This window comes from Delphinapterus leucas, chromosome 1 (assembly GCF_059928025.1).
Source record: "Delphinapterus leucas isolate spDelLeu-1000000601 "Yukka" chromosome 1, BTC_Dleu_Yukka2, whole genome shotgun sequence".
Classification (NCBI taxonomy): Eukaryota; Metazoa; Chordata; class Mammalia; order Artiodactyla; family Monodontidae; genus Delphinapterus; species Delphinapterus leucas.
This window is the reverse complement of record NC_143129.1, coordinates 115,881,100-115,895,414: the sequence shown is the minus strand read 5'-3', so window position 1 is coordinate 115,895,414 and position 14,315 is coordinate 115,881,100. Positions and strand designations below refer to the sequence as shown.

The 14,315-nt window shown below is 34.4% G+C and overlaps 1 protein-coding gene across 3 annotated transcripts in view; it reads right to left on the bottom strand.

Annotated features, from left to right (window-relative positions):
* SYDE2 (synapse defective Rho GTPase homolog 2) overlaps positions 1-14,315 on the bottom strand; it is a 41,671-nt gene that overhangs the window by 11,450 nt on the left and 15,906 nt on the right. Inside the window, exons 3-5 of one of the 3 annotated variants that reach the window (XM_022580943.3) lie at positions 13,374-13,759; positions 8,887-9,013; positions 2,202-2,383 (exon numbers count right to left, since the gene is read on the bottom strand). In XM_022580943.3, the coding sequence (XP_022436651.2) occupies positions 2,202-2,383; positions 8,887-9,013; positions 13,374-13,759 (695 nt within the window). The other 2 variants (XM_022580942.3, XM_089920228.1) reach the window with 2 other exon arrangements.

Sequence of the window (14,315 nt, the reverse complement as noted above, 5' to 3'; positions counted from 1 at the left end):
ATGAAAAAAAAATTGATTGAAAAATATTTTTTTAAATCCTTGAAAAAACTAGTAAGGGGAGTTTGTTCAAGAAGTTAGAATGGTTATTTAGGTTTAAGCAGTTATGGAAAGGAATGATGTTTTTTGATATACTAGCATATGATCAATCATTTAACAAAGTGTGTAATTTCTTCTTCATAATTGTGTTGAAGAAATAAGTGCCAACTATAATCTGTAATTTTTAAAAATTATTAAAGAAAGAAAAAAAATCAAAATGACATTTCTGGAGTCAAAGTGACAACTGGATTTGATGATTAGAAGGTAACTAGTAACCTTAGCAAGAACAGGTCCACAGAGGTGGAGCAGGAAGCCAGATGACAATATTCTGAGTAGTAAATGAGTGGTGAAGAAGTGATAACCACCAGAATAAACGTTTGCTCAATGTTTAGTTGTGAAGGGAAGGAATGAGGGGAAAATTGGATCTAGGGTAGACTAGATTGATATTTTGAAATCAAAATGGATCTAGAGTAGACTAGACTGATATTTTGAAATCAAAACCAGTCACACATTGATTAACACAGTTAACACACACACACACACACACACAAACACACACACACAACTGGTTAAATACATTAGGTTCAATCTCAATAGCAAGCCAAGAAACACAACCTAAAATAAGAAATCTTTTTTTTTTGTCTACGAAATAAGATCAGCCAAAAAATGTACTTGTTGTGTCCCTTCTGAAAAGTAATATGAAAAATGTATTAAGAGCCTCAAAATGTTCACATTATTTAAATCAGCAATTCCACTCTGAAATTCTATTCCAAATAAGTAATTCTAACTGAAAAGAAATCTGTGGACAAATATATACAAATAGGTTCAAACCCTAAATATTACACAAAACAGAATGGTGATAAATCGTCAGATCTACTCAATGGAATATTATGCAGCCTTTTTAGAAAGAATATTAACAGCATGAACTTTAAGGCCAGAAAGACCGAAATTCATATGATAGACTACAACACTCAAAAAAGCTATATACTCTTGGGCAAGTGATTTACATTCCCTGACACTCAAACCTTCACTTATAAGTAAAATGACACGTATAACTTTACCTTATATTGGTGAAGGGATATTTCTACCCCACACCCCACCCTTCTGCTTCTGTCTACCTTTGTAGCTGCTCCCCTTCCCCACTCAAAGGAGCAGTAATTGCTAATCTAACCAGACAGAGTACAGGCCATTCAGATGACTACAATCAACTAGTGAATTAAGGTATTGGGCTTAAAACATTTCTACCCACTCACTCTTGGACTTTCTGTTCTCATATGATAAGAAATATAGGGACTTCCCCGGTGGTCCAGTGGCTGAGACTCCGTGCTCCCAATGCAAGGGTCACGGGTTCGATCCCTGGTCAAGGGACTAGATCCCACACGCCGCAACGAAGACCCCACACAGCCAAATAAATAAATAAATAATTTTTAAAAAGAAAGAAACATAGGCAAAGCCAGCCTCATCTGGATAAGCCTGGCCACATTTCTTTCCCTTATTTTCCCTTTTGTTCTAAGGAACAAGAGCTAAAGTTAGGCTAAAACTAGTTCTGCAGACTCAGTCATCCTATCTCTCCTGCAGGCATACCTGAAGATACTGGTCCCAAGATTCAGATTGTGGGGAGGGGGCAAATGGAAAGAGACAAGGAGGAAGGAAATGGTGGTGGTGAGGGTTGTTTAAGTCTTGAGGCTAAGCCATGTACACCAATCAGGTACCATATTTTTTAAATACTAAAAGGAACTACACCAAAATGTTAAGTATCGTTGCCTTTAGATATTGATAATTATAATTTCCATTCTTCTTTTCTATATCTTCCTAAATTTTCTATAATAAACATATATCATTTTAATAATAACAATACTCTTTTAAAACTTATAGGGAGTATTCATGCCTAGGCTAAAATCATATACAGAAAAGATAAAATTATTTTCTAGATTTATTCTGTTTAAGAAGCAGTTTCTAGATTTATGCTGTTTAAGTAGCCTTTGGCAAAGGCAGAGCTAAAACTCATGAGTGCTACGAATGTCAGATATCTAAAAAATTATTTGTAGCTCTGGAGCTAAGTATACAATTCATTAGCTGGCTTCCAAAAAGAATGCATACCAATTGTGCTTACCTTCAATGCATATCAACTGTGCTTACCTTCAATGCATATCAACTGTGCTTACCTTCTCGACGTCAGGCAGACAATCCAGCAGGTCAACAGTGTACTTAGAATCACTTGGATCATTCTCACAACCATTTGATGACATTTTCAAAGGATGTTTTGCCATTGCATCTAATACAGCCTCATAAAGCTGCTTTGTTATCAGAGGAGAAGGAAGTTCTCTTAAATAATCCTTAAGAACACCTTCAGAAAACAAACCAGAGACAGATGGCAATTAGTCTTTAGAGGGAAATAAAAAACTGTGGTGAATTTTTTTTCAAAGAATTGTTACAGCGAACTTTTAACACTCTGAAAACAATAAAAGCAACAATGTAAAAAGAAGTATTATAACAAAACAATAGCAATTTGTATCCTTAGAAATTGCTTCACTAATTGACTTGTTTTGAAACCATGCTAATAATGTACACACATAATAGCCAATTATCATACATATTAGGTTTGTTCATAAAGTAAATCCCTTATAAAAAGCTCCTCTAAGTGCATGTAAAAGAAAATAAGGCATACTAATATTAATTTTAAATTATTCCATTTATGTGAATTTTTAATTTCTAGGCTTTTCATAAGCCCATGCAAATAAGTGAGCTATATAAATATATTTCCTCTTTAATACAGAAGATATGGCTTAAACATACATACTGGATAGTCTGGATAATCTCTAATGCTATACTATGGAAGGAAAAAATCATTCCTAAAACCAAACAAATGAAACCAAAAGCCAAGAACAGAAAACATCAGACTTGTCACTATAGTAAGAATGAGGTTAAGTCAATTTCAAACACACCACAAGTAGTTATGAACTAAGAGATGATATACCTATAGTAGAGGAAACAGGAAAGAGTAATTAATGGTTGTTACATATAAGGAAGGTAGGTAAGATACTAGCTAAAGGCTAGAATGTGATCACAAGGAAATATAGAAGACATTTCTGACACCAAAAACCTTAATAGAGACAATATTGATTTAGAAAATGCTCTCAGCTTAGCCAGGAATTTAGTTTGAGAGCTTAATTTGAATTTAAACATGATCATAAAGGAAGTTTCCCATCTAATAAATCTTTTAAATTTGATAGACCATGGTTCATTAGTTTCTTATGCATCCTTCCAGTATTTGCTTATGCAAATGTAAATAACATATTACTATTTGTTTCCCTTTACTACATAAAAGATAGCATATATGTCCTGTTCTGTTTCCTGCTTTTTCATTTAACATCACATCCTTGCCATATTTTCAGTACACAGAGATTTTCTTCAAACATTTGTACAGTCACATCACAGTATTCCAATGTATGGATGTCCCATAATTTGATCTAGTCAGTTACAAGAGACAGCTACTTAGGTTCTTTCTAATCTTTTGTTATTTCAAAACATGCTACAATGAATAACCTGCACATCATTACTTTGTATGTATGCAGGTATGTTGGTAGGACAAATTCCCAAAACAGGACCACTGGGTCAAAAATACATTTGTCATTTTGAGGGAAAAGGAGGTGTAAGGATATTTCCTAGGTCTGGGGCTTCAGCATCTAGGTGAATAACAGTGCTATTACTTGAAATAGGAGAAGAAGGAGGAAAACCATGTTTTAGGGTACAGGAAGGAGTTTCATTTTGAACGTATTAAGCTTAAGGTATCTACGGGACATTCAAGCCTACTGGATATAAAAATCTGAGGCTCAGGAAAGAGATGGCTGGAGACACAGACCTGAGAATGATCAACTTAAAGATGATAACTAGAAACTTGGGAATGACTGCGATAATCAGGGCAGCATACAGCATGATATGAGAAGGCCTAGTGATAAGAGAAGGCCATGAAGAACATCAGTAGGAAGAATGGCTAAAGGACTATGAGTGGTAAGAAGAGGCAGGATGGGGGTGGGGGTGAGACAGGCAAATATGCTGCAAGGAAGTCAAGGAAAGAACGTTTCAAGAGTTTAAGGTAGCAGTTGGTACCCAATAAGAGTTAGGTTAGATAAGAAGAGTGTTCTGGATTGGTCATTTGTATGTTAAAATCATTCAGGATGATGGCAGGACTCCAGTTGGAAATCTAACCATAGGCGAGGTATCAAAGTCTTCACTGAATAAATGGGAATGCCCAAGAGTTCTGTAAGTGATGTTAAATACGAAAGGCAGAGGTGGTGCAAGAGTGTGCCATGAGCCTCCAAAAAGCCTTATTCCTTCATTAAGCATAAGTTCCTACTCAATAGTAAAAAGGTAATAACCTGGAAATAGCACTAAGGAGCCAAGAGGATATTGACCAAACTTCTTTTTTTTTAATTTATTTATTTTATGTATTTATTTTTGGCTGCGTTGGGTCTTCATCGCTGTGCACAGGCTTTCTCTAGTTGCGGCGAGCGGGGGCTACTCCTCGTTGCGGTGCGCAGGCTTCTCACTGCGGTGGCTTCTCTTGTTACAGAGCAAGGGCTCTAGGCACGTGGGCTCAACAGCTGTGGCTCGCGGGCCCCAGAGCGCAGGCTCAGCAGTTGCAGCGCATGGGCCCAGCTGCTCTGCGGCATGTGGGATCTTCCTGGACCAGAGCTCGAACCCACGTCCCCCCAATTGGCAGATGGATTCTCAACCACTGCGCCACCAGGGAAGCCCCAAACTTTTTCTTCAATATATACAAAGAGATACAACATATATAAAGTGCTTGGCATATAATAATAATCAATACATGTTAGACATACAGTGATGATAATGATAAAGCATTTTGTACACAGTACGCATGCAACAATTGTTTATTCACATTCCTTAACTTATATCATGTGATCTTTACTACTATCATTAGTTTCCTACAATGAATTGCAACATTCAGTGTAAAGAGCATTGAGTTACAATTAGAAAGTGAAAATGCAATTTTCTGTAGCTGCCAAATAAAGACACTACTAACCCTTTAGGGCATAATCTTTTTTAAAGGTTCCATAGTTGTTCCTTGACAAAGCAAGACTTGTTAGCTCTTATAAAACTCAATATGCCCTGGTAGCTTGAGACTTGCCCTGTAATGCAATTATATTAAATCAAAACCTAAAAGATCTCCAGAAAAGATAACTTTATACCTTAGTGAAACATGTATTTCAAATATCATTATCCTTTATATGATTAATATGCTAAACAACTATTAATATAAATGGAATTTTAAATTAACCCAAGTTCAAGATTACTTTGCTTCACTATAATTTGAGGGCAAATAAGAGAGAATTATTATAACAAATATTAAGCACTTAAAGTATGCTCAATGAACATTATGTTCAATGAAGTAAAAATTATAGTTGCTTTTCTATAAGCAGACAAACGTCACAGGAAAAATAATCAAAAGATTTTATAAAATGAAACAGAGAGATGGTACTCATAGTGCGTTGTAACATGTATGATATGACTACTCATCAGTCTAGAAATTAGCTATATGGCCTTATCCCAAAAACTTAGTGATAGGCAGGAGCATCTTAAAGCCATATTGCCTTCTTAACATCTTTCAAACACTTTGGGACATAAAAACCGTAAGATAATAAAATTGTGGTGACAATCTTTAATGTGACAGGAGCTACTTCAAAAAAGACTTGGGGAGAATTTATGATGAAGTTTATTTAATGCAACACAGTAAAACTTTTATCATGTACTTGAAGCAGGCAATTATTGATAAATAAAGAGCTGGGTCTAGTTACATCTCTTAAGCTGCCCTGTAATAGTTAGATACTATGAAACCATATGCCTCTCACCCTCATTCAGGCACAGGACCAACTACACAGAGAAATTCTACTCATCCCCATGGTGGGATATACGTATCACTACACTAAAAACAAGTCATTCTAATCTCTAAAACTACTTCTTCTCAGAGGCTGGTTTGAAGTACCTATATTTTATTAATTCTCAATCACAAAATTCACCCTGTTCTCTCTGCCTAAAACTCTAATAATCACTAAATAAATAATGTTGACTTTTCCAATTTCTTCTCTTGTACTATGAATAGATTTTATACCTTAAATTTTGCACCTGACTGAAAAAAATCTGGTTTGTCTGGAGCACTTCATTCTGTATTCCAGACAAGCCAGCTACTAAGAATGCATTAAATTGTGAGTAAACTCTATCATTCACTCCATTAATATCTCTTCTTTTAGACCTACTTAACAGTTAATTATATTTTAAAGTTTACTTGAAATGTGAGTTCACGTGGAACAAACACATGAGGCAACACTATTACTGGCCAGTTCCCCAAATCAACAATACCCTTTACTTTGAGCCACGATGAGCCCTTGTGTATATTTTATTGCAATTTCAATGATATTTCTCAGGCAAACCTTAAGTCATCCCATTGGCTTTTTATCAAGAATGAAAACAGCTCTAGGTTCTTCTGAAAAACAGGTTTACTGAAATGGAATATACAAAGAATAAAGCCAAGAAATACCCAATTCATAAATTATGTAAACTCTCAATTTTAGAAAAGAATGCTTCTATGAATGTTTCATTGACCTATTGTCATACCTTCTGCATAGGCTGCAAATTTCCAACTAAGGACCTTCTCTTATAACAAATAATCAATTCAAACCACATCACTTCATCTTTTTAAATTATACACATTTGACATAATTTTTATCTCCAAGAAAGTCTTCAACCAAGACAAAATCTCCTTTTATTTAGTTATAGAGTGTAATTTTCTGAGGATTGCTATTTATAAAATTTTTCTTTAATAAATTCATAAAATGAGTCCTTTGCTGATTTTGTTAATTACACATTATTAAGGGAAAAATTCTACTTTTTTGTAGAAATGACCCATTTTTTAGTAGAAATAATATGCCTTCTTCCTTTATAAAATAAAAGTAACCATTATTTCTGGTTTGCTAAAACTTAAGAGAAAGAAAAAGTGCTTTGGTTTGCTCCCTCTCCGAATTAAAATGCTTGGGATCGAAGTTTTAGTTATCCAAGAATATAATATTAAATATTCTATGAAATATAGTCATTCAGAGTTCAGAGATTGGGAAGCTCAGTTATCTGGAAAGCCTCAATCCTAACAGTTAGCTTTAAGGATTTCAACTAATAAAAATCTCTTGAATATGTGCAAGTTGAACCTTCCTCCAATTCTCACCTAGACAATTAATTGTGTGTAAAATAAGAAAGCAAATTAGAAGAGAAAAACAAACGCTATTACAGCAAGAAAAAAAAAAACAGTAGTTGACAGTAGAGAGAAGAGAAAGACTATCAAAATACATAGATGATCTAGAAATACATACCAAAGCATCTGTAGGTGAAAGGATGTGATAGCTGAGATATGGTTCAAAATAATCCAAGTTTGGGGAGAATCAAATGAGGGGTATAAATGAGACAGGTTTGGTCATGTGTTGATTATGGAAGCCAGGTGATGGATAAAGAAGGTTTATCATAGTATTCTCTCTACTTGTGTATATGCTTGAAAACTTTGCTAATAAAAAGTAAAACAACAACAAAAAACAAACATGGAATTATAAGCCAATAGGCCTCGAATATCGATTAGTTATGAAAAATGTCCTAATGGCCAAATTCAAAGGCCTTTTTTCTGTTCTCATTTTATATGATCTCTCAGAATGACAGTGCATCACACCTTTCCTTAACACTCTGTAGTCTCTTGTTTCCCATACTTTCTGACTCCTTTCCTCTCAATCTCTTTAGCTGTTTCTTCTTTCTTTGCCTGCCTCCAAAGTTTGGAGATCCTCAAAGTTCTTGTCTTTTCAAACTCTATAGACAACTGCAAGGCGTTAATTACAACTAGTGCCAATGACCATCAAATTGCCGTTTTCTACCCCCACCAGTCGGGGTATTAGAAGTGTATTTACAATGCTATACATTGGATTGCATTCATCACCTGGGTCAACAGCAGATCCCTCACATTCTACTTATATCCTCTCCTTAGCTGTAGGAGATATATCCTTGATATATCCACTGAGATCTCCTACTAGTACATCAAATTCAATATGTAAGTTTGAAAAAGAAACCCAATTCATAATCTTTTTCTACATTTCTCCACCGAAAGCAGTAGCTTTCCTCTCAGCTTTCTTACTTCTGCTAATGGAACCCAATCAACCAGATGTCAAAGTCAGGATTGTCTGGGCCCTCCCTTTCTTCAAATACTTTCAATTCTATTTCTTCCTGCTGTTGCTGCTGCTGCCAGATGCCATCCAATCTCATTACCTCCTTGCTGAGACTATTGCCAAGGCTTCCTAACTGGTTTTCCTTCCTCTTGTATCTTCTAATTTCAGTCCATCACACAGACTTGCCAGATAAATATTCCTGAAGACTATCTCTAAAGATTTCACTCCCCTGCTCAAAAATCGTTGATGGATCCCCTCTGCCTAGTAAATAAATCTAAATTCTCTAACCAGATAGTCAATGCCCCTTATATTATGTCAGCTCCAGTCAAACTGAACTCTGATGACATTTTATTTATCTCTCTATGAAGAAAAGGTGCCCTTTTCCTTCTGTTAGCTACTACAGTTAATTTAATGTAGGTCTCTTCCTCCCAACACTTGTTGGCTGTTTGAGGACAGGGACCATATCTTGGTATCTCCCCACAGAAAATAACACAGTAGTGTTTGTAAAAGAAGGAAAATAAGACTGCAGAATAAAACCAAATTAAATTTAGGCTACAAAATAGTATTTCAATTCTCTTTCGTGCAGATGTAGTCTTTCCAGAATGTGTACATAAAAATAACATCTATTTATTACCTGTTATTACATTTATATCTGGGTATTGGCTTTCACACAGACCAACAGCTTTGCTATCCCTCTCAAAAGCCTCTCGAAGTTCTTTCTTGACTGCTGCCGAGCCACATAATCGGTACAGGCCTACTACCTAGAAATAAAATTATGGCCACATTATGGTAAATTGGATAAAGAGAAAATATTATAGTGCAGTATGCATAAATCACATGAACTTGGCAATCTAATATGTTCTGATGGCATTTAATTAAAAATATCTCAAACATAGCTTTTGAAATCTCACCATAGACTATACTGATTATAGTTATAGTTATATAGTTTAATAAAAAATTATATTATTTCCTTTAAATCTGAACAATATACTGTGATTTCTGTAATGCTGCCTATCATATCTTAAGCAAAGATACAATCCTTACCCTTTAGTTTTACATGCTCAAACAATATCTCCATGCCCCAAGATGTTGCCCTTTCACATCTTTTGCTATAGACTGAAGTAATACAGCACAGCAGTTAAACTAGGGTTTTGGATTCATAAAGCCCCACACTATCACTCCTTGCTTGGTGAATTTGAGCAAGTTACTTAATCTCTTTAAAACTCAAAAAAAGTATATTTTTGAAATAAGGTTCCAGTATACTATTTGTGTAAAGTTATCTTTAAAAAAAAAAAAAGTTTCTGAGGAAGAAATAAAAATAAATCTAGGATTTTTTAACTTATCAAATTAATTGATTATAAAGCAATGAAGGAAATTCAATTAAAATAATATATTAAAGGTAAAATAAAACTTCTAGTTCAAAATGTATATAAGATGCAAAGACACCACTCACTCTCCCCTCAACCTACATTAAAAAGATTTGTTTTTTAAACACTGTTAGTTCAGTATAAATTCACTAAGAGGAAATCAACATGGTATCTTAAAGAGAAAACATGCCTGATTAAGCAATTGGAGTTTTTTAAAATGATAAACCTTCAAGAAAATTGAGGAAAGCGGTTGTCACCTATACTTCCACATCAAAGACTATTTAGGAAGTTTAATCACCTTGAATTGAAAGAAGTTACAGATAAAGAAATTATTTCAAGACAGAAATAAAGTGAAAACACACAGTGCAATCCCCAAGGATTTGAACTAGGAATCACTTTAAAATGCTAAAAGTGATCTAGAGGAAGACTGCAAATGAAATTTCCCGGTTTACTTATGACAAACTCTTCTGAGTTTTTAAATAACTGATAGAATACACTACAGAAAGTGGGTCTCAACATAGGAAAGCGTCAGTAATGGATACATGGAAATGTTATCCAAAATACTTGCGATGACAAGCATTAAGTATTAATTGAAAGATAGTAAAGAACCTACAACTATTTCTAAGAGAAGGTAATTCAAGGTGCTGCTGCATTCAAAAGAATCAACATGATATGGGAAATCAGGAAGGTACTAGAAAGAAAATTCAAATTTCCTGTTCTTATCCACATTCATGTTACATTCACATCATCACAAGAAAGAAAAGTAGAACGGTAGATGATCCAGACAATGAAACTAAAATATTAAACAGGATCAAAGGAAATGCTACCACATGAGAAGAAACTAACTTGAGTACAGCCCTTCTGGTGTATGCATACTTAAGTGTCACAAAATTTCATAAGGATGTATCCTCTTAAACTTGAGAAAGAGATGAACCTAGAACAAATTAAAGAAAGCAATACTTCAATAGCAAGTAATAAATTAATGGAACATGTTATCCCAAAAGCTGCAATTACAAATATAGTTTTAAAGGTGAATAAAAGAAGGAAGAGCTAATATAGATATGTCAGGCAGGGATATTTTAGGATATATCCCTACCTTCAGAGGCTGACTTCTTGAATCAAACACTTGAAGTACATGCTTGATGCCTCTATTGAGGACAGAATCTGAACCGGATGGACCATGAGGATGATTTCTATACTAAATTTCCCTATTGGAAGCAGGAGACAGGTGGTAGTAGCCTTCAAAGTATTTCGAAGATATCACAAACCATTTTTTGTTTGACTATCAAAACCTGATGTTCATTGTAAAAAAAACAAGAATAATTACTGACTAGAGAGGTAAACAAAATTTAAGCAGTATGCTGCTCTGTAAACTGCAGGCACAATCAGCCTCTTTCTGTGCGTGTGTTGGGGTGCAACAGGGAGAAGCACAAGAGACAAAACAAGAAAAGGTGTTGAAAAAGTACAGCTCCAAACATACAACTGTAAATTTTTTTTTACTTTTTATTTCACAGGAGATAATTCTTTATTAAAATAAAACTTTCTAAACTTTAAGTATAGAAATAAAAAGCATTGCTAAAAATATTTTCTTGGCATTTAAAATCAGTTATTACAGTCTTATATACTTGCTCTTTATAAAATATTTTCAGAAAATAGACTGTAAAAGTACAGCGTTATTTGAGTTACTTATTTTAATATACAATTGTAAAAGTTTCTGTTTAAATAATTAGCTTTAAAGTCTGCCTAATCTCTGGCCTCCCTACATGCTGCGTGGAAAAAAAAAAATACAGGAAAAACAGAGGACCTTAAGAAAAAAGTAACTGGACCAAAAGTTGGATTGGAAACTGAAGGCCTCACTTCCACCCAGACAACGTAAACTTGACTTGATGGAATCACATATCTGAAAAGAAGTTTCAAAAATTCAAATGTCCTACCTCTCAGCTTCAGGAAGCTACTGCATCTATTTTTATTTAATATAAGCAAAAAAGACCCACAGAGATTAAGTGACTTGCCCAACATCACACAGCCAATGATGGATGAGAAACCAGAATCCAAGTCTCTTGTACCTTTATACAAAACTCCACTAACTTATGCAATTTCTATCATTTCCATGTTAAATTCAAGGTAGATTATTTTAAGTTTGCATCTACATTCTTATAAAGAAATCATATTTCAGATTTTGTGGTATTTATCCTCGATATTTTTTAATGAATGTTATAAATTCTGATAGCACTAAAGCAAAATACTTCAGAACATAATGATGCTTAGGCTTATTTTGTATTGCAAAAAATTAGTATAAATAATTACTTAACCTCATTAATATCCTCAGTCATACACTGTTTCTCATTGTCATAGTCTACATGTATAAATGAAAATAAAGATAAGGTCTACTAACTAGTTAACATTTACATATCTTATTACAAATAACACCAGGTTTTTTGTTTGTTCTAATGAACTGCTTTTACCTTCTTTAAAAGGAAAAGAGAATGAGATGTGCTTTTATTAGTAGGACCTCTCCTTATCCTCCATGCTATCCCAAAGGTAAGACATGGATAAGCTTATGCTTTCCAAAGAGTGGAACTGAGGGAGAACAGGGAATAAGGGCAGGGAGTTAATTTTAGGAGTGAAACAGGGTTATAATATTCACTGTCGAACTCTCTACCAAAAGAACATCAAAACATTCAGAAACATTCCTTAAATGAATTAGGCTTAGCCTATGTTATCAGCTCTGGCTTTTCCTAGGAATGCCATTGTAAAGCAATCTTCATCTTTAAGTATAAGACCATGCAGCTCTGCATCACAACATAAATTATGGAACCATCTAGCACGCTTTCAATCACTGACAACATAGGTTAAGGCATAAATTACATCCTAAACAGCAATGGAATAAAAATAAAGAATCGGAATGAGAAAAAGTCTAAACTGGATTTTTTTAACTTACCTTGAACTCCTTCCCCCAAGACTTACTATAAATAAATTTAATTATTACTCAAATAGACAAATAAGGGGGCAGTAGAGAAACACAGTAAAATAATACCTGACAGCCTCTCTTTTCAATTTCCATAATACATTTCTGAATCAGGAGCGGTACCATCAAGCCTATATTTTCTTTCTCTACAACTTTTCGAATATCAACACCAAATATTACTGGTTCTCGATTTATATCTAGTCCATGAAGTGAATTCTCCCACTGTTCCAAAAGAGTCACTTTCACATAAATAAGACCTCTAGGTTCAAGTTTGACAGCCAACAGATGTGTCTTTGTCACTCTGAATAAGGTGGGAAGAACAACAGTTCCATGACAACACACTCGATTTTTTCTTGGAGTGGGTTCCCAACTGAATACTACTAATTTCAAATGCTGTGCATTTTCAATTTCTATGTTGAAAGTGTGATCCATGTCTAAAAACGTTGTCCGACATGTGAGCAAAGCTGTTCTGGCTTTGTTTACTGAATCTACCTGAATTGCACAAAAGACATCTTTTGAATCTATCCGAGGTGGTTTTAAATCCTCAGCACCATAGAAATGCACACTCATGAGCCCAGATATGTACTGAGAACACTTAGGTTGATCAGAAAAGCTATAATGTCTAAAAGCATCAATGTCTATTTCATTCTTGCTACAACTATTTGGAATTATTTCTTTTCCTTTTGCAAATTTGTTTTCACATCCATGTTTGCTAGATTTAGCTATAAGTTCAGGAGAGTCTCCATCACTGAGGTAACCACTTTTGCAGGAATATTTAGAACTCACAGAGGTTTTCTTCTGGTAGCTGTGCTGAGAAGACACACTAGTATCAAGATGGTACCGGCTTATAACATTCCTCTTAGCAGCTGTGGTTGTGTTCCCAGAAGGTAGAATAACAGCATGATGAATTTCTTGCCAGTTACATTTAGACAAGGAAGGAGTATTATCCGGACTGTTTCCATAATTCAAGTTTCCTTTAACACTTAGTTTCCGGCTAAATTCTGGCAACCTTTTCATTCTCATGGAAAGTTTCCTCACAGTTCGTGGAGATTTTATTTTATCCGGGAAAGACCAATGAATTGAACTGCCTTTTTTCACAGGGCTAGGGCTTGGAGAAGATGGTCCTGTAACTCCCAAATCAGGCTTATTTGTAGCAGCTACTATCCCAGGACCTTGAAAATAAAAGACATTATAAGGTGAAATGTTTTGATTCCTACTTTTATTTTTACTTTATAAAATACCAACTTAACAAGCTCTCACATGGACACAAATTCTTTCCTGTTTCATCTTAAGGGTGAGATTTAGTCAAAAGTTTAGATGAATCTCCATTACCATGTTCAAGCAGAATATCAAGATCTACAAACGGCTTCCGGTGGAAAGAAATATCTCCCTCTCCATCTGCCCTTCTATTCTGACGCTTTGGAGGAAAGGTAATACAGGTTCCTTTTAAATCTTTCCCACTGCAATATACTTCAGTGAGCATGTGTTTATAACTGTAAACAGTGAATATCAGAGAAAACTAGGAAAGCTTCCTATTTTAATATGTTCATTTTAACATATTAAAACATTAATTTCAACATGTTTCCTATTTTAATATGTTTATTTATAAATTCTACCTAATATAAGAATGATTCCTCTATATTTACAATACTCTAAAAACTAAATTTCATCACATAGCATTGCTGGTTAAAAAAAAAAGTTAAAAACCAAACAAGTGTATAATTTTGA